This window comes from Mesoplodon mirus (assembly GCF_964341445.2).
Source record: "Mesoplodon mirus genome assembly, chromosome: 4".
In the NCBI taxonomy this organism is placed as follows: domain Eukaryota; kingdom Metazoa; phylum Chordata; class Mammalia; order Artiodactyla; family Ziphiidae; genus Mesoplodon; species Mesoplodon mirus.
The window spans coordinates 124,680,567-124,707,362 of NC_138979.1; the positions used below are offsets into that span (position 1 = coordinate 124,680,567).

Genomic DNA, 26,796 nt, shown 5'->3' on the forward strand with positions numbered 1-26,796 from the left:
AGGAAAGACCTATGTTAATTACTCAAGGCACCCCAATACTAACTTCATGTAATTGTAACAGTTATTAAATACTGTTCACTCCATCCTATGGGTTAGAAGGAAATAAAGATACTTCTTAGCAAAAACAATATAGACAGAAAGGGTGGGAGGGAGGTCCAAGAGGGAGGGGATATATGTATACATACAGCTGGTTCACTTAGTTGTACAACAGAAACACAACGTTGTAAAGCATCTATACCCCAATTTAAAAAAAGAAAAAAATATATAGACAGAAGTGAGGAAACAGTTTCTAGATTACGCACACCAAGGGTATATCCAAAATAAAAAATAACACTCTGAAACAGAAGGTACCTATAACTCCAGAACATTTTAATTCTAAAGAGCTTTAATAAATAAAAAGCCCCAGTTTCCAAATATCTATCAAAAAGAGAATGAATAACAAGTCCCATTAGAGCTGGGGAAAAAATTTTTTTTAAAGGAAGGGGAGGGATGAAGGTAGATAACCATTTTTTTTCAAAAAGATAAAGATAAAACACTGCTTCCTCAAATAACCACTCAGAATGTCACTTGAGATGAGTAGGCAGGAGGAATATAACTGTCCATATTTGCCTTTTATACTGGGCAACTAAATGCCAACTTAGCTATTTAGGAATGGCTTGCTAAAACGTTGAAAAAATGAAAGACTTCATCCTTGTCATAGACCGCCACTTCGGTGGAACATTCAGTGCACATGACTGGGTGATAGATTTCTTCCACATCTGTCTCTGCTTGCTCCGCAGCATCTTCTTGATTAGACCTCATCTTCTTATGGCCTCGCCTTTTCTTCCTGTTCTCTGGGGTTTTGTATCTTAGAATCTCTTCTTTGTTGATAGAACAATTCATTACAAACATTGCTCTATACTGAGTTTTGTATGATTCATGCCTAAGAGGAAAATGAAAGGGAGAATTTGGATTTACATTCTATTTTAATAGTTACACATTTAGATAAAATGTGAGAATACCAAAAACTTACTGAAATACCAACCAAAGTAAAAACATGAGAACAAAACGGGAAATTAAAGAGTCTTTAAGAGTCATTTTAAGAACAGGAAGAGACTTGTTAACAGATACTAATGAATATATCCTCTTTTCTACTGCTCTATAAGTAACTTTTTTTTTTTTTTTTTTTTTTTTTTTTTTTTTTTTTTTTGCAGTACGCGGGCCTCTCACTGTTGCGGGACTCTCAACCACAGCACCACCAGGGAAGCCCTGTAAGTAACTTTTATCTCAGAAAAAATTTTTTTGATTTGCTCTTCCACCTTAGACAAGAAAAGCTATTGGAAACCTGAGAGGTAATGTTTAAAAAATCTTTGTGTCTTTTTCCTGTTGTGACCTGAGACTCTGCCCTCCTCTCATTACTAGGTAGTGCCATTCTGGTCACTATTTTAGTAAAAGCTACAGTTTTAGAAGCTTAAAGAGCATCTGATTTATAATGTCCACTCTTGGCTTTACTCCAACAGTCTAAAAAATAGTACTCCAACAGTCTAAAGAATAGATAATGCTTTCTTTGTTCTCCTCATACACTTAATATTTTCCTACTTCTTTCTTGACTTAGTAAGTTATTTTCCTTTTTTTCCCCCTTAAACCTCATGCAACAGAAATATCTATCTGGTTAAAAACAGTGAAGTCAAGTTATGCCTTCATTAGTTCTGAATGCTGATCATCTCCTCTTCCACCACCACCACTACCAGGCTGGTGTTTCTCAAGATGAAACCATAAAAATTTCATTTATACTCCACCGTACTGGAATCCTGTCTTAATATGGGACACAATTTTTACCAAGCCCAATTTCTACTGTTAGATCATGAAGAAACTTTGTTTGGGTATAGGAACCCTGTAACATGGTAACATGTTATTTAAAAGAGAAGCAACTTAAGTACAAAGATATTTTATTTTTTCTTTATTTCATATTCTAGGTGTCAATTTATATACAAAAAGCTTAAGAGCTCATATGGAGAGTACAAAAATTAATTGTTGCAGATGCTCAGAAACCTCAAGCTAGCTAATAAGAGTAAATTACATCTGGCTTCCCATTAGTGACTAGAACAAATCCACCACCTAACATCATCATTTAATTTCAGTTAACCTGATTCAGAACATCGACTAAGCCAGACATTTATAAGGCTACCAGAAAAAGAGAAAAGAAAAAAAAGAAAAGAAAAAGAGAGGAGAAGGGCAAAAGTATATTTGGATTAATAGAATATAAGGGAAAAAAACACATGATCATCTCAACTGATGAATAAAGAAAATCTGAAAAATTCAACACTCTTTCGTGATAAAAACACCCAATAAACTTAGAAGGAAACCTCCTCAATATAATAAAGACCACATATGAAAAATTCATAGCTAACATCATACTTAATGATGAAAGACTGAAAACTTTTACTGTAAGACAAGGAACAAGACAAAAACGCCTGCTTCCACCACTTCTATTCAACAAAGTACTGGAAGTTCTAATCAGAGCAATTACATAAGAAAAAGAAATAAAAGGCATCCAATTTGGAAAGGAAGAAGTAAAATTTACTTTGTTCACAGAGGACATGATATAATATGTAGAAAACTCTGAAGATTACACAAAAAAACTATGGGGTTTCCCTGGTGGTGCAGTGGTTGAGAGTCCGCCTGCCGATGCAGGGGACACGGGTTTGTGCCCCAGTCCGGGAGGATCCCACATGCCACGGAGCGGCTGGGCCCGTGAGCCATGACCACTGAGCCTGCGCGTCCAGAGCCTGCGCGTCTGGAGCCTGTGCTCCGCACAGGAGAGGCCACAACAGTGAGAGGCCCGCGTACCGAAAAAAAAAAAAAAAAAAAAAAACTATTAGAGCTAATAAACTAATGCAGCAAAGTTGCAGAATACAAAATGAACACATGGAAATCTGTTGTGTTTCTATACACTAGCAATGAACAATCCAAAAAGGAAAGTAGAATAGAGATTACCAGAGGCTGGGGTGAGTAGGGGTGGAGAATAGGGAATTATTGTCTAATGGGTACAGAGTTTCTGTCTGGCGTGACGAAAAAGTTCTGGAAATGGATAGTCATGATGGCTGTACAATTGTGACTGTAGTTCATGTCACTGAATTGTACACTTAAAATGGTTAAAATAGGGAACAAGATAAGAGTGCCCATTCTCAGCACTCCTAGTCAACGTATTTCTGGAAATCTTAGCCAAAGCAATCAGGCAAAAAAAAAAAAAAAAAGAAAGAAAGGAAGGAAGGAAGGGAGGGAGGGAGGGAGAAAGGAAGAAGGAAAAGGTGTCCAAATAGAAAAGGAAGAAGTAAAATTGTCTCTGCAGATGACACAATCTTATATATATAAAACTCTAAAGACTCCACCAAAAAAATGTTAAATAAACAAATTCAGTAAAGATTCAGGACACAAAAGCAATAAACAAAAATCTGTTGCATTTTCACTAAGAAACTGAGAAATTAAGAAAACAATCTCATTCACAACAGCATCAAAAATAATAAAATACTTAGGAATAAATTTAACCAAGGAAGTGAAAGATCTGAAAACTATGAAACACTGATGAAAGAAACTGAAGAAAACAAATAAGTGTAAAGATATCCTGTTTTCATAGATTGGAATAATTAATATTGCTACAACGTCCATGGTACCCAAAGCCATTTATAGATTCAATGTCATCCCTATCAAAATTCCAATGGCATTTTTCACAGAAATAGAAAAAAAATCCTAAAATTTGTTATGGAACCACAAAAGACCCCAAATAGCCAAAGCAATCTTGAGAAAGAAGAAAGCTGGAGGAATTACACGTCCTGATTTCTAACTATTCTACAAAGCTAGTAATCAAAACAGTATGGGATTGGCATAAAAACAGACTCATTGATCAGCAGAACAGAATCAAGAGCCCAGAAATAAACCCACGCATACACCATAAACTAATATTTGACAAGAGAGTCAAGAATATTCAATGGGGAAAAGACAGTCTCTTCAATAAATGGTATTGGGAAAACTGGATATTCATACGCAAAAAACTGAAACTGGACCCTTAACTTACACCACTGACAAAAATTAACTTGAAACAGATTAAAGACTAAAATGTAAGATCTGAAATTATAAAACTCATAGAAGAAAACATAGGGGAAAAGCTCCTTGACATTGGTCTTGGAAATGATGTTTTGGAGCTGACACCTAAAGCACAAGAAACAAAAGCAAAAATAAACACGTGGGACTACATCAAACTAAAAAGCTTCTTCAAAGCAAAGAAACAATCAACAAAATAAAAAGGCAACCTATGGAATGGTAAAAAATATTTGCAAATCATATATCTGATAAGGGGTTAATATCCAAAATATATAAGAAACTCATACAACTCAGTAGCAACAAACAAACAAAATCCAATTAAAAAATGGGCAAAGGACTTGAATAGACATTTTTCCAAAAAAGATATACAAATGGCCAACAGGCACACGAAAAGGTACTCAATATCACAAATCATCAGGTAACTACATATCCGAACTACAATAAGGTATCACCTCATATCTGTTAGAAAAGGTATTATCAAAGAGACAAGAAATAACAAAAGTGAACCCTTGTGCACTACTGGTGGGAATGTAAATTGGTACAGCCACTATGGAGAACAGTATGGAGGAGCCTCAAAAAGTTAAAAATAGAACTATCATATGATCCAGCAATCCCACTTCTGGCTATGTATACAAAGGAAACGAAATCACTATCTCAAAGAGATATCTGGGCCCCCACCTCAGCCAGGTGATCAAGGTCAACACTAATAGTCATAAATCATGTTGACAGTTTGTGCCCATGACATAATGTGATGAAAATGGCACTTTATTTCTGTGGTCTTCCTCCCAGAAACCTACTGCAGCCTTACTTACAATAGCCAAGACATGGAAACAACCTACATGTCCATCGACAGATGAATGAATAGAGAAAATATGGTATGTATATACAATGGAATATTATTCAGCCATAAAAAAAGAAAAAATCCTGCCACTTGTAAGAACATGGATGAACTTTGAAGGCATTATGCTAAGTAAAAAAAGTCAGACAGAGAAAGACAAATAGTATATGATCTCACTTATATGTGGAATCTAAAAAAAAAACTGAACTCATAGAAACAAAGTAACTGGTGGTTGGTGGGGAAGGGCAGACGGATGAAGGTGGTCAAAAGGTATTTATAATGAATAAGTTCTGCAGGTGTAAGGTACAGCATGATGACTACAGTTAACAATACTGTACTGCATACTTGAAAACTGCTGAGAGAAAATCTTAAAAGTTCTCACAACACACACACAAAAAAAGGTAACTATGTGAGGTGATAGCTGTGTTAACTAACCTTATTGTGGTAAACATTCTGCAATATATTTGAATATCTAATCATTACGCTGTATACCTAAAGCTTATACTATGTTGTATGTCAATTACATCTCAATAAAGCTGGGAAAACAGCTTTATTTAAAATTAAAAATAGGAACTTCCCTGGTGGCGACGTGGTTAAGACTCCATGCTCCCAATTCAGGGGGCCCGGGTTTGATCCCTGCTCAGGGAACTAGGTCCCACATGCATGCTGCAACTAAGAGTTCACATGCCGCAACTAAGGAGCCTGAGAGTCACAAGTAAGGAGCCCGCCTCCCGCAACTAAGACCCCACACAACCAAATAAATAAATAAATAAAAATTAATTTTAAATTTTTTTAAAAATTAAAAACTAATTTTTTTAATTAATTTTTTTTAAATTTTAAATGGTCTAGTTGACAATAAATTGAATATTCAAATGAAGTATTCTTTATAGCAAAATTTTTAAGACAGTTAAAATAGTAAATTTTATGTTACATGTATTTTATCACAACAGAAAAAAAAATGAGTGTATTTGAGAGATTTTGTCATTCCACAACATATATGCAGTTTTACTGAAGGCTTGTCAGCACTGGCAAGTACTTTATTAGAAAACCTATTTATAACAGACTACGTGTAACAAAAATTATTTGTATAAAGATTAGTCATGCAGCACCAGGGATATATGAGGACAGAATTTTATCATAATTCCTAAGTACCTCAAAAGTCTATTTCTGATTTAAACAAGGACTACCAAGTGGTTTTTTTCGTGTGTGTGTGTGTGTGTGTGTGTGTGTGTGTGTGTGTGTGTGTGTGTGTGTGTGTGTGTGTGTGTGTGTGTTGTTACCCTTTATCCGTTACCTTTGGCAATCAAGACACAGTGTGGTCATGCAGGCAGGGCAATTCAAGACAGCATCACTATTTGGAAAAGGCTGTTGTTGTTGACGTGGCCGCTGTATTCCAAAACCATGGTAGCTAGAACAGAAAAAGAAGGTGAAGAGGGGAACACATTAAAGCCAGATCTTGCTTTCAAATGCCACTCTCCCAATAAAAGAAACCAGTACCCCTTAGAGAAATGGTTGATTCCAGGAAATGGGGCATACAAGATGGACCTGGAACATCCTGTAGGGCCAGAAAGTAAGGAAGTGCTCAGAAAGAAAAAACAAAAAACCCACGATGAGACAGGAATGTTAAAGGGGCACAGGAGCCAACTGAAAGAGTTCCCAATGACTGAAGCCAAAACAATTAGAGCATCAAAATAAAGTAGTATTGAATTATAACCAAAATATAAATAAATACCCATGAGTCCATGCTGACATAAATGACTTAATAAATAAATAAATAGGGGAGAATAGACACATCTCCCATACATAACAATTACAAATAATTTATGAAGATACTCTCCCCTCAAGGAGGAGGAGCATAACTCCAGACTCCTTAAGTCTAGGCTAAACATAGTGACATCCTTCCAAAGAGTATGGTACAGAAAGGGGTGGAAAGAGTAACTTTACAGTAGAGAAACCTGACAAATACTACTTCACTACAGTGAACAAGATCAACATTAACAGTCATAAATCACGCTGATAGTATGTGCCCTTGATACAAAGTGATGATAACCGCACTTTACCTCTGTGGTCTTCCTCCCCAAAACCTCTAATTCCAGTCTAATCATGAGAAAAACATTAGATAAATTCCAGTGCTTGCTTCAGCAGCACATATACTAAAATTAGAACGATACAGAGGAGATTAGCATGGCCCCTGCGCAAGGATGACACGCAAATTCGCAAAGCATTCCATATTTTTTTTTTTTTTTTTTTTGCGGTACGTGGGCCTATCACTGCTGTGGCCCCTCCCATTGCGGAGCACAGGCTCCGGACGCGCAGGCCCACAGGCCATGGCTCACAGGCCCAGCTGCTCCGCGGCATGTGGGATCTTCCCGGACCGGGGCACGAACCCATGTCCCCTGCATCGGCAGGCGGACTCTCAACCACTGCGCCACCAGGGAAGCCCAGCATTCCATATTTTTTTATCTATGATTGTTGAATCATTCCATGAAAAGGCACTCTGCCACAAGATCGGCTGGATTGTGCGTTTAACAGATGTGGGAGTGGGGGAGTTGCTTGTTCATCCCTTCAGTTTGCACTTGGAACTCCTTTGATACCTCAGAGTAGGGATGGAGCTGGCCAGCCTGTGAAGACCTCCTTTGGGGGGCGCGGGGAGAATTTTTTTCCCCACTTTTATGAAGGGTTTTTTTTTTTTGATGAAGATATGTTGTTTTGTATACTATGCTTTCAAAGTGTTAACTGTCATTATCTAGTGTTATCTTGTTGTTTGTACAGAAGTACACTGGCCTAGCACAGGCAGATGTAGATTTTGTTATACTTGTCATAGCTGTTTTAATAAACTTGAGTTCTGCTGCTGAAAAAAAAAAATTCCAATAGAGGAGCCTCCCACAATATACCTGACCAGTGCTCCTCAAAACTGTTAAGGTCATCAAAACCAAGGAAAGTCTGAGAAACTGTCACAGCCAAGAAAAGCCTAAGGAGACGTAACAACTAAATGTAACATGGTATCCTGGAAGGGCTCTTGAAACAGAAATGGGTATTAGGTAAAAACTAAGGAAATCTGGGGGAATTCCCTGGAGGTCCAGTGGTTAGGACTCCACACTTGAATTGCCGAGGGCGCAGGTTCAATCCCTGGTCAGGGAACTAAGATCCCGCAAGCCACGTGGCTGAGAAATAAATAAATAAAGGGGGTCATTTGAAGCCCACTGGGCTTCACTGGGATGGTGCAGGATCAATAATGTGACAGAGATGACTGTGCTTTAAATACAATTGCTACCCAAAGGTAAAACAGGATATTTTAAAAAAAGAGAAAAAAAACCTAAGGAAATCTGAATCAAGTATGAACTTCAGTTAACAATAATGCATCATTAACTGTGACGAATATACCATATTAGCACACGGCGTTAACAACAGGGGAGACTCATGCGTTGCTGTTGTTGCGGGGGGTGTGGGGAGTACCATAGCAATTCTCTGCATCATCGGCTCAATTTTTCTGTGCACCTAAAACTATTCTGGCACAGCCGCGGAACTGCCGCCAGATCCACTGTCGGTCCACACCGCCTGTCGCACTGCCTGCCCGCCTGGCGTCCACTGCCACCACCACCGCCATGGGAGTGCAGGCAGAGACCATCTCCCCCAGAGAGGGGCGCACCTTCCCAAAGCGCGGCCAGACCTGCGTGGTGCGCTACACGGGGATGCCTGAAGATGGAAAGAAGCTGGACTCCTCCTGGGACAGAAACAAGCCCTTTAAGTTTGTGCTGGGCAAGCAGGAAGTGATCCGAGGCTGGGAAGAAGGGGTTGCCCAGATGAGCGTGGGTCAGAGAGCCAAGCTATCTCCCCAGACTATGCCTACGGTGCCACTGGGCACCCAGGCATCATCCCACCTAATGCCACTATCATCTTTGACATGGAGCTTCTAAAACTGGAATGTCAGGAATGGCCTCCTCCCTGAGCTCCCCATTCTTGGATGTGCCATGGAAGGATCTGGTGCCTCCAGATGAGCACAGCGAATCCGTATGGAGCTTTCCCTATGTTCCACTACACTCTGTATAAATATCTTCCCTGACTGAATGTGTTGTCACCGGCTTTGCTCTTCCCCTTTCTCCTTGTATGTGTTGACCTGAACTATATGCCATAAACCTCAAGTTACCCATTTTAGTTTGTTTTCATTTGGGGGTGAATGCTGGGTTTCAGTCCTTTGGATCTAGGTTTCCAGCTACATATTATTCAAGTATTAACAGCACAAGTCATGGGTTAACTTTAGAATAGGAATTGTTGGGGGGGGGGGCAAGAATCTATATTTTATTTTATTTTTTTTGGATGAAAGTTTTATCTATTATATATTAAACATTCTTGCTGTTGCAACTGCAAAGCCATAGCAGATTTGAGGTGCTTTTGAGGGCCGAATTATTCTCCAAGTTAAGCGACGTCCTCGGGCTGAATTAAAAGCCCTACCCAAAACTAAAGTGGGAAGGGGAAGGCCTTTGCCTCCACTGTCCCACCTCCACCCTCCCCTTAACCCTCTGCCTTTTGAAAACAGATCGTTTTCACTGAGATGTTGGACACTATAGGTGTCTATCCCTGGGCCAGCCAGGGACCTCTGAAGCCTTATTCATGGCCTGGATTTTTTTTTTTTTTTCCCATCCTCTGGTTTTTCTAATGGATATTTAGGACTTTTGTAATCTCATAGCTATCGAAGCTCCACTTCCTAAATTTTAAGAATTTCAATTGAAAGTTAAATTGAAGGTGCTGTTTGTAGACACTTAACACCCATGAAAGCCCAGCCATCATGACAAATCCCTGAGTGTTGTCTTAAGAAAATGAAGCTGGTCATCATAGCTTCAGCATCTCCTGTTTTTTGATGCTCAGCTCCCTGTGTTGATCTCAGAGTTTGCTGGCTTCTCCTTCACCCCCTCTCACCACTTTGCTGTCCTGTGTAGTGATCTGGTGAGAGAAATTGCTGCCTACTCCCACACCCCTACCGCTACCCCCAGCACTACATATGAGTTTCAAGTTTTATTATTGCAATGAAAGTGCCTTATGCTGGCTTTTCTCAAAAAAAAAAGCTATTCTAAAAAATAGTCTACTAATTAAAAAAAAAAACCCACAATAAAGCTACATTTAAAAAGCAAGGATTGTGGACTCCCCTGGTGGTGCAGTGGTTAAGAATCCGCCTGCCAAAGCAGGGGACACGTGTTCGAGCACTGGCCGGGCAAGATCCCACATGCCGCGGAGCAACTAAGCCCATGAGCCACAACTACTGAGCCTGTGCTCTACAGCCCGCGAGCCATCACTACTGAACCCACATGCCACAACTACTGAAGCCGGTGCCTAGAGCCCGTGCTCCGCAACAAGAGAAGCCACCACACTGAGAAGCCCCTGCACACCAGAAAGACCCAATGCAGCCAAAAAAACAAAAAAACCCCACAACATTGTAAATCAACTATATTTCAATAAAAGTTATTAAAAAAAAAAAAGCAAGGGTTGTAAGCTCTAAGTGCCTAAGGATTTTGGTGTGTTTTGTTCCCTGTTATATTTCAAGAGTCTAGAACAGTGTCTGGCATATAGTATATTCTCAACAGATATTTGCTGATTGAAAGAATAAAGCATGAATCTGCTTATGAAGACACTAAAGTATAAAAGTATATATTCTTAAAAGGGGCTTATGAAAAACACCTAAAAATTGAACAGCAAAATGCAAATCATTTGGCATTACTTCCTAAACTCTTTAAATATTTGTGGGGAAAAATATTGAGACCATGTGGTATATATTTCATAATTGTGGTTAAATACCTCCAATGCTTAGCAAGTTTCAAAACCCAAATCCCAAGAAAATAACTTAATCATTCATTCAATAGGTGCTAAGTGCCCATATAGCAGTGTGCAAGATGCTTGGCATACAGCATTGAACAAGACAGGTATGATCACTGTCCTTGTGGTGCTTAAAATGTAGTGAATTCATTATTTGAAGCTGGTTTCTGTGGTCTTAAAAGGCAACTACTGCTTGACACAGGAATGTGAATAAGTCAATAAGATGTTATTTCTTCTCAAGATTATATAAGAATGAAAATACATTCCATCTTACTTCCATGACAAATTCTATTACCAGAATAAGGAGCTAGACCATAAGCTCCTTAATTATTTCAATTGCACTCAGAGCACTTAAAACGTTCATTTCACACTGTGAGTGTGAAAAATATTCATCACATAAATGCAAGGGGCAGTTGGAGGAAGTGGTGCACGGGTGAAACTAGGAGAGGAAAAAAGGACAAAGTGGGAGGGTGGAAGCTAAAGGGTGGTGCACAATGACCCACATAACATCACAAGCCCTCTGGGCTTGACAAGTACAGATTCCTGGGCCCCACCTCCTAGAGTAGGACTCAAAGGTTTGCATTTCCTTCTCACCAGGTGATTCTGAAGCACAGCTAGGTTAGGGAAAAATAGTGGCAAGTTGCCCAGCTTTCACTTTTATGATAAATCAGCCTTTATCAAATCAAATTTGAAAATGAGTATGGAGTTTCCTCTTAGGATGATGAAAATGGTTTGAAATAAATATAGGTAGTGGTTGCACAACATTGTGAATACACGAAATACCACTAAATTGTTTTCTTTAAAATGGTTAATATTATGTCATGTGAATTTTACCTCAACTTTAAAAAATCAAACTTGTATACCGTATGCTAGTGCATATGGAATCTAAAAAAAAAAGGGGGACTTCCCTGGTGGCACAGTGGTTAAGAATCTGCCTGCCAATGCACGGGACATGGGTTCGAGCCCTGGTCTGGGAAGATCCCACATGCCGCAGAGCAGCTAAGCCCATGCACCACAACTACTGAGCCTGTGCTCTAGAGCCCGCAAGCCACAATTACTGAGCCCACATGCCACAACTACTGAAGCCCATGCACCTAGAGCCCGTGCTCAGCAACAAGAGAAGCCACTGCAATGAGAAGCCTGTGCACCACAACGAAGAGTAGCCCCTGCTCGCCGCAACTAGAGGAAGCCTGCATGCAGCAACGAAGAACCAACGCAGCCATAAATAAATTTTTTTTTTTAAAAAAAGGTACTGATGAACCTAGTGGCAGGGCAGGAATAAAGACGTAGACATAGAGAATGAACTTGAGGACATGGCGGGAGGAAGCTGGGGCAAAGTGAGAGTATCACCGACATATATACATTACCAAATGTAAAATAGCTAGTGGGAAGCTGCTGCATAGCACAGGGAGATCAGCTCGGTGCTTTGTGTCCACCTAGAGGGGTGGGATAGGGAGGGTGGGAGGGAGATGTAAGAGGGAGGGGATATGGGGATATGTGTATACATATAGCTGATTCACTTTGTTATATAGCAGAACCTAACACAACATTGTAAAGCAATTATACTCTAATAAAGATCTATAAAAAATTTTTTTAATTAAAAAAAATCAAATTTGTAAATAGTTAAAAACAACAATTCAAGCATTCAAGTAGAAAACATAACATCCACTGTTTATCCACATAAACTCTTTTTTTTGGGCAGTACCACGGCATGCAGGATCTTAGTTCCCCAACCAGGAATTGAACCCGTGCCACCTGCAACGGAAGCACGGAGTCCTAACCACTGGACCGTCAGGGAATTCCCCACATAAACTCTTAATCTCCAAGTAATTTTAAATTGTTTATTTGAAAAAAGTCAGTTTTGTTTCTTAAAGGGAGAGACTGACTAGCTATAGCAGTCTGAATGCAACAACAGTTTTTAAAAAACCAATGGCCTAAAGAATGTATGTATGTGTATAACTGAGTCACTATGCTGTACAGCAGAAATTAGCACAACACTGTAAATCACCTAAACTTCAATTATAAGTAAATAAATATTTTTTAAAATAAATAAAAAACCAATGGTCTGACTGAAATTTGCTTTTCATTTTTAAAATAAACTATTCAGCAGTTTTTTTGCAAACTTTATGCATGTCTGTATAAACATATACACATACACTCAAGATGTGAATACAGCGAAAATCATCTTTTAATCATTTTTCCTAAAGATTCAAATTTTAAATTTAAGTTCTTACCCTCTTCTCTGTGCATCAACCCAGGCCTGATCTCTGTCATCTTTTTCAGGATCATATAGTAATTCATCGTTTGTTGGAATTCTGTGTTGTTTCTTCTTTTTCTTGGTCACCTGTGCTGGTTTTGAAAATGTTAACGATATGGCTAAGTATCATGTCTAAAATCCACACCTCTTTTATACAAAATGAAGAAACCTGTTTCCTAAGGTACATATTTTTTCTAGTTATATTTTTCTAAAAAATATTTTAAACTATTCCTCCAAATAAAGTTCAGAACTGAGTTCAAATAATGAGACGTCAGAGTCTCAAAAAGGCCACTCAAAGTAAGTCAAGAATAGAAACTTTTTTTCTTTGGCCATGCTGCATGGCTTGTGGGATCTTAGTTCCCTGACCAGGGATCAAACCTGGGCCCTGGCAGTGGAAGTGCAGAGTCCCAACCACTGGACCACCAGGGGAGTACCTAGAAACTATTTTTGATGTCTTAAATTCTCCATAAGTTCTCATACATAAAATGCTATTGAAATCAGAAAAATGAATGAAAAAAAAAACTATGGTCATCCACATACACTAGACCTACTTGGGCAGGTCAATGTTAATGTAACATCATATAAAAATATAAAATTGTTTACCATATAAATTTGTTATTTGTGTATTCCATCATAATTACTGATATAATTAAGTTAGTTTTAGCTCTTGTCATTGTGTTCAACTTTGCTCAAATTTATACAAAATCAATTCCAAAGAACAGAGAGGTTGATTTAAAAAAAAGCAACAAGTTAGGGAAAATTCTGCAAGAGAGTAAAATCTAGAAACTATCTTCAGTTGTGAAAGCAAATGTTGCTGTGCTAAAGAACCTGAAGGAAGAGGGGGCCAAGAGCCCTGAGGAAAGAGGTACTGAGTCAGGACACACTCTTCCTCTCCCCCGACATGGCTCTGCAGCACCACCCTCAGTCCCTGTCCTCAGGCGCGTTCCCATCTGTTCTTATGCGCAATCCTGCTTTTGTTTTCACATCAACTACCTGCAGTTTCTTAAAAGATGAAATTCAAAGGGAAAACTTAATATCAAATAATTGCTAGGTAAACCTTCCTTCATAAAATATAACTGCTAAACCTGGTAAACATGTTACTTACCTGCTTTGTCTTCATCCTCAGAATCAGAATCAAAATATATATCGTCATAGTACTTTGTCGGAGCTGTTCCAACTTTCCCATTTCCTGAGGAAGACCCTAGTCAAACCATAAGGGAAGTTTAAAAACGGAACCATACTGGATTGGCAAGGAAAAAAACTCCATATATTCTTCCATCACTTCAAAGTGATATCAACTCACTCCCAATTTCATTTGGATGGACAAATACTTTCACGTCAATGACTTACTGGATTTCTGTGCCCTATGCAATTACAGAGAACTTCCCCTCCTTGAATAACTGTTCCAAATCATGAGAAAATTATTCTCTCTCCCTTCCCACAAAGAGACTGAAAGCATATATAAATAATGATAAAAGCACATCTAATTAAATAAAATAGCCATATTTTCACATTGCTGGCATATATATCTCTACCTTTCAGCCATGCAGTATACTGTGGAGAACAGGGAATAAACATCTTGTTTTAAGGAACTTTCGAAGAAAGAGGATAAGAGCTCTACAAAGAGTCAGGCAGAATGAGTCAAGGACACATTCCTCCTCTCCTCAGCTGTGCCTAGTGCCATGACATCACCTATACTTATGCCATCATATGCCTGCATCCCTAATTCTTCCTCTTAATTAGCATCTGCTTTTGCTTTTATCATTATTACATATGCTTTCAATTCTTAACAGTTAATATATAGCATAACAACATGGAAACCAATTTCCATGTTTTCTGAGGAGTCCTACCTTCACAAACAAGTTTTCGAGTCAGATATATTTTACATAGAAACCAAGTATCACAATGAAGTATGTTTCATTACTTACTAAAATGAGACAGGAATTTGTGGTGACACATCATTCAATCAATGCTATATAACCTTGTATATATATATCAATGCTATATAACCTTAAATATACTTCTATAAGCTAGTGTGTCTTTTTTTCTTTTATCCTGAGGTAAAAATTACAAAAGGAAATCATACAAGTAAACAATGCTAAACAGTCTCTTTCCAGCAACACAGGAAACTTCTTCACTAGCAATGAAAGAAAACTACGCTCAGGTTGCCAAGCACATTTATTCATTCATTCAATAAGTATTTATTGAGCACCTACTGAAAGTGCTGGGGGCATAACAGAGCACAAATAAGGGTCCCTGCCATTATGGAACTTAGAAAAATATCTATATGAAAATCTAACTAAAAGTTTACCTGTTTCTAGAGGGGATAACTTGTCCTCCATTGTTTTTATGGTGGAATTTAATTCAGCTTCCATTTCTTTTTCAAATTCATCTTCACTAGAGGATTCACATTCTCCAGTAAGACATTCTCTGATAAGTTTTCGTTTTTGCTCGGGAGTTCCATGTAAAAGCACATCCACCTCATCTTCAGAACTAGAACACATTTAAATCATAAAGAATATAAATATTAAAGAATTAAAATAACTTCAAATGCCTATCATCTCACTGCCCAACAAATTTAAGTCTTACAAGGTTGCATTTGATTCAGCTATTACATACAGCTCTTCTCACTTGATAGTTCAACCATTTCTGCATATTTCCAAATATATTTTTTAATGTTTGCATAACATTTCCTCTTGCAGATGCTGTACAGTTATTCCTCTTCGCTATTAAACACTACAATGAATATCTCTGTATATATAATTGTTTCTGTTGATTTCGTTAGGTTAAATGTCTAAAATTAGATGCAAACATCTTTCTGACTTCTAGAATTATCACATTACTTTCCAAGAGTACTGCACCAATTCATAATTCCATCAGCAATGAAAAATTTACCTCACAGAACTGGGAGTTTGTTTTAAACTCTGGATACTTAAAATAAAACTTAATATATGTAACAAATAGATAGCTAATACATCCACACAAAATGTAACAGACAGTAAGTAAATATTACAGTTTAAAAGGCATAGTGCTACAGAGAACTAAAAAGAGAGAGAGGGCTAAATTCTATTCCAAATTCTCCTGAGCAATTTCTGCCAATTTCCTTGGCCTTTTGTGCCTGGGTTTCCCCATCAATAGCAGTATGACAGAATTGAACAAGATATCAGAAGGAATGAAATGTTATCAAGATGAAATGCCTAAGACTTTTCTACTATAATCAATAGTACACACATAATGTTCAATTATTCATGATCTGATGAACGGTTACAGACTATTCCTGGGTTTTGCTTCTCTATTTTTCTCTTCTACAACAATGTTTGTGAGCTTCAAGCAGAAGGTAAATGAGAAAAATACAATTCACACCAATCAATTTTGCTAATGATAGAGGACTTATCCAGATTCTACTTCCAAAATTCCCCATCTGACATTCCTCATCCTGACCAGCATGCTCCCTTTCTCCATTACCACTATATTCGCTCAGGTGCTCTTAACTCTGCCTGTACCACCGTGGCCTAAGGATCTCCAGGTCTCAAAACTCTTCTGCTTCATTCCACCCTTAACTCTGCTGCCAGAATGTTATTCCTAAAGAACTCTCATCACATCACTACCCAAATCCAAAAGAAAATCATCCATGACCAAAACTCTAAGTACAGCATTCAAAAGAACCTTCCACAATCTGGTTTCAACCTATCTTTTCAGCCTTACCTCTCACTATTACCCTTGAACTACCCCAGTACTCTTCAACTGGGGGGCAATTTTGCCCCCCAGGGAACATTTGGCATAGCTAGAGATATTTTTGATTATCACAACTGGGAGGTGGGAGGAGGGGTACTGGCATCTAGTGGCGTATTTACTGCCTGCTGTAAAAGAGGTGGATTCTCCAAGCTCAAGTGGTCCTCAGCCATGGTACCAACCCAATGAATGTGTAGCACCCATCTGGGCCTCTCCATGTAACCCCTACAGGAGTTGGGAAGAGCAACCAACACAAACATGATGCTTATGCTGTATGCTCTGCTGTCAGGTCTCCAACTCGGAAGACTCATGTGTTCTGCCAGCTTCCATACAACAGTACTACGCTATAAAAGATTCGCTTCTAGGTATGGTAAAATCAAATCCTGAGAGCCACCTCTTAAACACCTAACACAATCTCCCTTTTTAAAATGAGCATTCGATTCAGAGCCTTGAGCGGGCAATACTGCCTAATTAACACTGTTTTGTTTTCAAAGTATTTATTTTTACCGTTACCTTACCAGTGGCAACTGTCACAGGAATATAAAGCCTCTTTAAAGACATTTAACTACATGGGAATTCCCTGGTGGTCCAGTAGTTAGGACTCCATGCTTCCACTGCTGGGGGCCCAGGTTCGATCCCTGGTCGGGGAACTAAGATCCTGCAAACCGCGAGGCCAAAAAAAAGACATTTAACTACAAAAATGTAAATTAACTTAAAGAAAAAGATTAAATAAATAATAAGAGGGGTGAATACGGGGATAGTAATGGCAGAATGGCTCAAGTTCAGGAAACACTGAATCCAATCAAACTGAATTACTATTTGAGGCCTACTTTCACAAACTGGACCCATTAATTGAAATTCTTCATAAGGGAATCTTGGAATCCATCCTCACTTGCCACAACAGAAACCTTCAGAGCAGTGTTATCTCCCATGCCTATAATCCCTCCTCAGGATAATATAAGGAAACACTGTGACTGAAAGGACAGTTCCACTGAAAGCTTAGTTGTACAGAATGTTTTAAAGTTTATGAACAGGATCTGCTGACAGCTTAAAAAATGGCTAAATTTTCCTGTAAATCTCTTGTCAACATAACTGCAATTTTCCTCCAGATAGGATTAATCCCTCCCTTCTGGAAATTCCCATAGAACTTCATCTGTGACTATCCCAGGTCATCTTCTTCTACAGTGGTCTTCTGAGATACACGTTTACTTCCGAAACATATATCTTCCGAGATATATATATCTTATGTCCCCTACTTTACCGTTAAACCTGTCAAAAGACAAAAATCTTATGACTGACCTTTGTAGCCCACAGCAAGCATACAATAGGTGCGCAAAAGAAAAAAAAAGTTTAATACCCCCTTATTTCTGTTTATTGTTTAGTCTTCTTGATGGTCACTTCACAGTAAGTCCCGTGTGCCTCACAACATACTCGTGATATACTTATTATACTTCCTTTTTATAGATGAGAAACCGACGATAAAGGACTTGCCTTCGGTCACAGTGCTAGTAGCTGCAGAAGCAGGATTCGATTTCACGGCTTTTGAATCTTACGCCTAATTCCAGAATGTGCCCCTTCCCCGCGCCAGTGTCGGTCCCGCCTCCCCCGTGGCTACACGACCTCACCAAACCCCCCTCGGCGTCCCACAGACGACAGCGGGGCGCGACAGGGGCCCGAACCGCTGGACAGAGGATCCGCACGGGTCCGGCAAGCGCAGCGAGAGGGGGAGGCTGAGGCCTGGCCTCGGCCTGAAGCCTCGGGGACCGGAGCGGGGTAGGGGCCTACCTGCTCAAAGCCGGCTCCTCGTCACTAGGCTCTTCAACTGCGTAGGGGTCATAGTCATCTTGGAGGCGGTTCATGGCGGCCTGCCCCCTCCGATACCGTCCACAGGCGTCGGCAGTGTACCTCCTTTCTCCGCAAGTCCCTTTCCTAAAGCGCTCCAGCACCACTTCCGCCCGCACGTCCGCGCCCTCACTGCGCGCCTGCGCAGATCTTCCAAGCGAGGGGCTGGAGGAGGAAGCGGGGGCGGGGCCGCGAGAAGGGGCGGGGAGGAGGTGGCGGAGGGGGAGGTGGCGGGGAGGAGGAGGGGGAGGTGGCGGCGGAGGTGGCGGGGAGGAGGAGGGGGAGGAGGAGGGGGAGGTGGCGTGGAGATCAGTAAGTTTTGTATATATATGTATGCGTATATATATATATACATATATATATATGTGTGTGTGTGTGTGTGTATATATATATATATATATATAGATATATATATATATATATAGATATATATATATATATAGTTTTCGCCATGCCCTTTGGCTTGTGGAATCTTAGTTCCCTGACCAGGGATCGAACCCAGGCCCATAGCAGTGAAAGCGCAGAGTCCTAACCACTGGACCGCCAGGGAACTCCCTTCCCTGATTTTCAACTACTGTTCCACCAAACTCTTTTTCGAGGTACAGTACTCTCCCATGAGTCACAGTGATGTGAAGGAGACACCTGTTGGGGAACCCATTTTTCCTTTTCTGAGAATTGTGGCCCTCCTCAAGGATGTGCCTTTATATCCATATTCATTCTGATCCACAAAAGTTGAGTCATTACTTATTTACTCCCATAAACTTAAAATTAAGAATTAGAGATTCTGGGACTTCCCTGGTGGTGCAGAGGTTAAGAATCCGCCTGCCAATGCAGGGGACACAGGTTCGAGCCCTGGTCCGGGAGGATCCCACATGCCGCGGAGAACTTAGCCTGTGGACCACAACTATTTAGCCTGAACTCTAGAGTCTGCGAGCCACAACTACTGAGCCTACATGTCACAAATACTGAAGCCCGCGCTCAGCAAAAAGATAAGTCACCGCAATGAGAAGCCCGCGCACTGCAATGAAGAGTAGCACCCGCTCGCTGCAACTAGAGAAAGCCCGCGCAGCAACAAAGACCCAATGCAGCCAAAAATATAAACAAATAAATAAATGAATTTATTTAAAAAAAAAAGAGTTAGAGATTCTAAGGAGTTGGCTGTAATCCTACAACTGGTAACAGAACAAGTAAACTCAGGGGCTGAGCCTGCCATTTTTGGTGGCTGTTTGGGGGTTACATATGCTAATGATGAGCAAGCAAAGAAAAGCACGAGTATGTAGCAAACTGAAACAGAGAGGCTTTCCCTGAGCCCCTTGTCAAAAACTGTAAGCCCTCAACCCCACCCTCTTCTCTCCATCCCATCTTCTCTAACCCTAAATCCACTTTTCCCCCTTCAACTTCATGTTACTTGTTTGCTTACTTCTGTCTCCCTCTTCCATTTCTCTATTGCTGCACAAAAACATCACCCCAAAACTTAAGAGCTTTAAAACAAAAACACTCATCTATTTTTATCCAAATCTGCAATTTTGAAAGGCATTACCCTGATCCCCAATGTCTAGGGTCTCGGTTTGGGACTAAAACCTGAGCATGTCTCTTTTCCATGCATCGTTCTCCACAAAGCCTTGGGCTTCTGTTGAAGGAGATGATTGGTGGGCTGTGACCACTGGTTGATCTTTGAGCTGGACTCAGGCAATCAAGTTTCCTCACCTGCTCCCCTATCCTTGCAATGTACACTCTGCCTCCTGTTCCCCTCCTGTTCCTCCCCTGTTCAGACAGTGGGAGCTGTCCGAATGATGAAGCCTTGAGGGAGTAGGGTGTTGTTGAGACCATCTGGACAGTATACCTGACAACCCAGTTAAGGCTTCTGTATAAACTTTTAAGAATTGGCTGGGGGACTTCCCTGGTGGCACAGTGCATAAGACTCTGTGCTCCCAATGCAGGGGGCCCAGGTTCGATCCGTGGTCAGGGAACTTGATCCCACATGCATGCCGCAACTAAGGAGCCAGCGAGCCGCAACTAAGGAGCCCACCTACTGCAACTAAGACCCAGCACAACCAAAATAAATTTTTTTTAAAAAAGAGACCTTTAAAAAAAAAAAAGAATTGGCTGGCAGGGATAGAGATCTTCTAATCTTTCAGCGCCCAAGACAATCCTAGTAAGTTCCCTTGCCTCTTAAAGTTCCCTTGCCATCTACCAATTTAGAGTGGCCTGCCTCTTTCTTTACTCTCTCCTTAGTGAGGGAGGGGAGTCAGTTTGTAAACCAGCAGCTTCCTCACAACATGGCAGCCCCAGAGTTGTCAGCCTTCTCACTCACAGCTCAAGTCTCCCACACAGGGTTCTCAGAGGCCCAGAAGGAAGCTGCAAGCCTTCTGCTGACCTAACCTCAGAATCCCCTGAACATTACTTTGGCCTCATGCTGTTGGTCAGCCTAGTCACTAAGTCCAGATTCCAGGAGAGGGGTAGATACACTTCTCAATGGGCAGAATAGCTGGGATATAAAAGGTCTCAGTTTAGTCTTAAAAATTGTGTTTGGGGACTTCCCTGGTGGCGCAGTGGTTGATAGTCCACCTGCGATGCAGGGGACACGGGTTCGTGCCCTGGTCCAGGAAGTTCCCACATGCCGCGGAGCGGCTGGGCCCGTGAGCCATGGCCGCTGAGCCTGTGCATCCGGAGCCTGTGCTCCGCAACGGGAGAGGCCCCAACAGTGAGAGGCCCGCGTACGGCGAAAAAAAAAAAAAAAATTGTGTTTGGAATTCCCTGGTGGTTCGGTTGTCAGGACTCCGCGCTTCCACTGCAGGGGGCCCAGGTTCAATCTCTGGTCAGGGAGCTAAGATCCTGCAAGATGCCTGGCACGGCACAAAAAAATAAACAAAAGTGTGTTTGTCTCACTGTCTAAAAACAAAATGAGAGTTCAATGGATTAAATGGACTATTTCAGAACTCGTGAATTGACTATTAAACATAATCGACTATATTTTTAACAAATTTTAAGTGTTTTAAATGTTTCAAGTGTTTTAAAATACTTTGTTGGGGAGTTCCCTGGTGGCCTAGTGGAGTCAGGCTTTCACTGCCTGACCCAGCGTTCAGTCCCTGGTCGGGGAACTGAGATACCATAAGCCACACCGCACGGCCAAAATAAAACAAAAAACTTTTGTGTTTGCTGGTATTATATACTAAACTCCAGCACTGCACAATTTACAAAGTGGAAGAAGTTTGTAGTAATACTTTGCCCTGTTTAATTCAGTGTTAAAATCTTGACTTTTTTTCCCTTTAGTTTTCACCAGGTTTAGTTGTTGTGTGTTTTGAAGCAGTTCATGTATTGAAGTAGTTGATGAGACGCTAACTCAAGAGGACGCCACGAACAAAACGATCGCTTTTAAGTTGATTGGGGAAATCTTACTATGTAACTGCTTAATGGGGGTGGGGAGGAGGGAAAGGTCCTCATAATAACCATGCCCAGTGGGGATGAGTTCAGTCGGGCTGCGAAACCAAAACCAGAAGGTGAGACCAGACCCGAGCCCCGACTCACACCCTCAAATGCCTGGCACCAGGCGCCCCGAACTCCAGCCGTCCCCATCGCCCCTGCAGGTCCCGACTCTTCGCCGCTCACCCACCGACGGCGACGTGTCTCCGCTGGGAATTAGAAGGTCCCACATCCACCACAGAGGACGTGGCGTACATCTAGAGAAACCTGGAGGTCAAGGAAACCTGCCCTAGGTTCCTCAAGGCCACACAAGCCGAAGAGAAAGTGACAAACTAGAAACCCGCCTGAGGGCTAACTATCCCTAAACATAGTGATTTCTCAATGGAAATGACAAGGTTCACTCGATCTGTCTGCCTATTTCTCTACCGTAAAAGACATATTGACCTACCTCACAGGGGTGTTGTGAGGATTAATAAATGTTGGTACAGTGCTTTGGAAATGTGAAGATGCTGTGTAAATGCTAAAAAAAAATAGCAAGTTCAGAGCAAAAAGCTACGCAATTTTTCACACATCCGTCAGCTAATGTGTTTCTACGGAGGTGGCCTTTTTCTGGGAAAGAAGTACAGTGGAAAGTACATCCCTTGGCCCTTTGGTTCACTGACGGGGTGGGCGTAGACAGGAAGCAGCAATTGTGTGCTGCACGTGAGTGTGGGGAGGTGAGGGGTGCTTACTAAACACATGTATTAATGAGTGGATGACTGTCCGAGGGTCTTCTCACTGACAAAACGTACAGATAAGGGAAAGAATGTATGTTACTCCGTCGAGGTCATACGGGAGGGATTTCCTTTGTACGTCCATAACAATTGAAAGGTTTATTCCATAGCTCACTGCTAGTCCCTGATAAAAATAGCCAGCCCTGGTGAGTTGTGGCATTCGTAAAACTTCTTAACCATCTCCTGCCTGAGGGCCGCAAAGGTGCGACGGGAAGACGCCTAGTGGCAGAGACAAGCCAGCAATGGGCAGTCTGGGGTTTCCCTCGGATGATGCTTTATGCTCTGCAACCCAGGCTGTGGGAATGGCCTGGGGAGTCAACGTTGGCTGCGGTGGGAAGCAAGGGACTGAGGGATTAGGAGTTTATGCGGTGAGAGTGGAGGATGGCAGGAGAGGAAATTTGTGAGAAAAAAGAAAGTGTGTCGGGGCTTCCCTGGTGGCGCAGTGGTTGGGAGTCCGCCTGCCGATGCAGGGGGACACGGGTTCGTGCCCCGGTCCGGGAGGATCCCACATGCCGCGGAGCGGCTTGGGCCTGCGAGTCCGGAGCCTGTGCTCCGCAACGGGAGAGGCCACGGCAGTGAGAGGCCCGTGTACCGCACAAAAAAAAAAAAAAAAGAAGGGTGTCAAGCCTATCTGTAGGTCAGTGAGGCTCCAACTGGGGGAGAAAGTGTTTACAATATTCTTAATGTTCCGTAGTAAAACTATGGAAGTTCAGGTCAAAATGATGTTTCTCTTCCGGTGGGTGGGTGGGTGGGTGGGTGGGGTTGTTGAAAGGAAAACTGCTGAGAAGCGCAGAGCTATTCAATACTGTAAAAATAAGAAGTGAGGGTCTTCCCTGCTGGCGCAGTGGTTTAGAATCCGCCAGCCAATGCAGGGGACACGGGTTCGAGGACTGGACCGGGAAGAGCGCACCTGCTGCGGAGCAACCAAGCCCGAGGGCCACCACTACGGAGCCCGCGCGCCTAGAGCCAGTGCTGCCCAACAAGAGAAGCCACCGCAATGAGAAGCCCCCGCTCGCCGCAACTAGAGAAAGCCCGGGTGCAGCAACGAAGACCCGACGCAGCCAAAAATAAAATGAATTTATAAAAAATTTAAAAATAAGTGAAATTCTGTGTTTCGCTGCTGCTGGATAGAAGAGTATCAGGATCAGCTCACCAACCCTCGGCTTGCACATTCCCGGTGACATTATAGAAAAAGCGGAGCCCCGGTTCGAGCCCTGGGCGGGGAAGACCCCACGTGCCACGGAGCAACTAAGCCCGTGCGCCGCAACTACTGATCCTGCGCTCTGGAGCCCGCGAGCCACAACTGCTGAGCCCCCGGGCGCTCTAGCGCCCCTGCTCCGCAACAAGAGAAACCACTGCAATGAGAAGCCCCCACCCCCCACAACTAGAGAAGGCTTGCGCGCAACAGTGAAGACCCAAACGCAGCGAAAAAAGAATAATAAATATCTATAAACCCAGTTTTATAGGTTAGATACATAGAGCAAATTGGTCGTTGCCAAGGGTGGAGAGACGGTGGGAGGTTGCTAAAATCTGTGGTAGGGCACGTGAAGAGACACAAATCCCACTCATAAATAAGTCATGAGGACATAATACACAGCATGATAAACTGAGACTGAAAAATAAATTTTAAAAAATGAAGCTACAAAACACAGAGGAGAGCACAAAGGCAGTCCCCCAGTGCCATAAATTATGCAGTTCCGTTCCCCACACTTAGGGAAATCACAACGGTCAACATCCGCAGAACAATGAGTAAGCTTCGCTCTGGGTGTGACCACTCGTACCTCGAGTCACGGCGAAAACTTGCTGAGGAAGTCTGTATTTCGTTTTTAAATTAAGCCTGAGATCAGTAACTTTTACCCATGTGGATGGATGCGTATACATATTTTTTTGTATGTATGGGTCTCCGGCCATCCATGGCCGTCGGGTAGCGCAACCCCAGTTTCCCAACCGGAGACTGAAACCAAGCCTAGAGCAGGGATAATAATCACGGGGCCCTCACAAAACACCGTGTTTCTTTCATTCTATCCTTTAAACGAGGTGATTCTCAACATTGCCGCAGTTTCACGATCGTTCGCCCCTCGGACGTTACTTCGAGATACCGAGTTTAATGCTCTACACCGTAAACCCTCCTTACTCAACTACTATCACATGTAGTGTTCCGTACCTGTTAGTTCCGTGCTCTCCCCCTACTTCTCCGAACTCTGTTCCCGAGAACTGCGGATGCTCCTCTTCTGGAACGAGCACAATTACGTCATTTCTCGGATTCACAAGGCATATAACGCCGTTCTTCTTTACGTTACTCTTTATTGTAATAAACTGCTTTCGCTCGTATTATTTGCATTACAGCAGCGGACACTTCCCTGCTCCGTTGCTTCTCAGCTGATTTCCTTACTACCCTCCGGCGGCTCAAACTACTGGCGAGAAACCGCAGTAAACAGAAAACGCGTCGACGACAGAAAACCATTTAGGTGGTTGAAATAACAGTAACCAAACCAGAAATCACCCCGTCACATTTTATCTTACTACGCGGCCCACCACACTGCAGCAGCCTTTCTACAGGCGTACGGCGACTAGCACCACAGAACTCTCACAGAAACACCTCTCACAGTACTAACAGCCACACGCGAACACTACACTAAACACCCCAACCAAGTAGGACAGAAGCGTACTGAAACAACGGATTGCTCGCTAATGGAAACCGGACAGTCTACCATTAAACAACCACAAACATCAGGGGAAAGCGCGAACGCAGTCCCCCACTACCACAAATTATGCAGTCGAGTTTCCCACATTTGGGGAAATCGCAGGGGTCAGCACATCCGGAGTGCAATGGATAAGCCTCGCCCTGGGAAAACCACCTTCGTGATCATGGTATCTCCCCTGCCAGGTAAGTATGAGTCACCGTTCTCCCCCTCGTCCCTCACCCTCGCGATCGCCCACCTCTTCACGCACGCTCACTTCCCTCACGCCCTCTCCGTGCCCTCCGCCCCTGCATGCCCCTCGCTCCGGCTTCGCCCACCCCGAGAACAACCTCGCGAGTCCTCGGCTGTCCACACGCAGGACGCGGAAGCCCAGCCGGTGTGAGACCAGCAGCCTCTGCGCGCCTCCCTATCTGCATACGCCACGCCCCTCTCCGGAAGTCCCGCGCAGGCTGAGGACAGCAGGGAGAACGCAGGAGGGATCTGCTCAGAGTCTTCGACTTAGAATGAACATTAGGTTCTTGTTTAAAGTTAGATTGAGGGGTTTCACTTTTCGCACCGTCTATGTCTAACCTTTTCCCCATTGGGAAATCGCTATGTTTGGGGGCAGTTAGCCCTCGGGCGGCTTTCTAGTCTGTTACTTTCTCTTTGCCTTGTGTGGCCTCGGGGAGCTTAGGGCAGGTTTCTCTAGATAGGACCCAGGCGGAGTGGGACCAGCAGCCTCTGTGCGCCTCCTCATCTACACACGCCACGCCCCTGCCGGGACCTTTTCGGCGTCCCGTTCTTTCCCGCGGGAGATACGGACCTACTAATTCCCGACCGAGATGCGCCGGTGTCTCCGGAGGGAGGGCGTGGGCGAGCGGCGACGAGTCGGGACCTGGAGGGGGGACCCGGGAAGACAGGAGCTCGCGGCGCCCGGCGCCCTGCAGTTCAGGAGCAGGTCGGAGCTCGAGTGTGGTCTCACCTTCCTTTCAGTGAAAATGACACGGAACACAATGTCAATCAAATGTTAAATAGTAAGATCAGAGTTTCGTCATCAGTTTAACATGAAGTTGTTTTAGTCCTCATCCATGATCTTTCGTTCAGATTACGTAGTAATCGAATCTTGCAACAGCAAAGAAAAACGAACAGAGACTATCGGGGCAAAGCGTTCCTGCAAGGGGTAGATGTGTGGGCCGGGAACGGGTGTTGAACGGTTTCCGAAAATCGAGTGCACGGAAATGTCACGTTCTCGTCCTGAGGGACTAGGCTGCCTCTTTCAGCCGCCCGGGTTTGTCTTTTCCTCTTCCATACGTGAAGAGTCTTTCTCGAGATCAAGTGGATCCTCCCCAGACGTGAACAAAA

The 26,796-nt window shown here is 42.5% G+C and overlaps 1 protein-coding gene and 1 pseudogene across 3 annotated transcripts; one reads left to right on the top strand and one right to left on the bottom strand.

Annotated features, from left to right (window-relative positions):
- Nucleotides 1–348: 348 nt before the first annotated feature.
- On the bottom strand, nt 349–26,384 carry EAPP (E2F associated phosphoprotein). Of its 2 annotated transcripts, none has more exons than XM_082617794.1 (7): nt 26,258–26,384; nt 18,501–18,722; nt 15,295–15,476; nt 14,089–14,184; nt 12,961–13,075; nt 6,213–6,326; nt 349–922 (listed from the first exon to the last, which is right to left on the bottom strand). In XM_082617794.1, the coding sequence occupies exons 2-7, from the start codon at nt 18,572–18,574 to the stop codon at nt 646–648; spliced, it is 858 nt and encodes a 285-aa protein (XP_082473920.1). In that variant the 5' UTR covers nt 18,575–18,722; nt 26,258–26,384; the 3' UTR covers nt 349–645. The 2 variants fall into 2 exon arrangements, with proteins under 2 accessions (XP_082473920.1, XP_082473919.1); XM_082617793.1 differs by lacking the exon at nt 26,258–26,384 and adding an exon at nt 24,918–25,656.
- LOC309802334 (peptidyl-prolyl cis-trans isomerase FKBP1A-like) lies at nt 7,186–9,597 on the top strand (annotated as a pseudogene). The gene has a single exon. The product of its transcript is annotated as a peptidyl-prolyl cis-trans isomerase FKBP1A-like (transcript).
- Nucleotides 26,385–26,796: the final 412 nt, after the last annotated feature.

Excerpts from the sequence above, each read along its gene's own strand:
- EAPP (XM_082617794.1), bottom strand. The coding sequence starts at position 18,574 with ATGAACCGCCTCCAAGATGACTATGACCCCTACGCAGTTGAAGAGCCT. Across the intron at positions 15,477-18,500 it reads GAGGAGCCGGCTTTGAGCAG|TTCTGAAGATGAGGTGGATG; the intron begins GTAGGCCCCTAC and ends AATGTGTTCTAG. Across the intron at positions 6,327-12,960 it reads GTTGATGCACAGAGAAGAGG|CTACCATGGTTTTGGAATAC; the intron begins GTAAGAACTTAA and ends TTTCTGTTCTAG.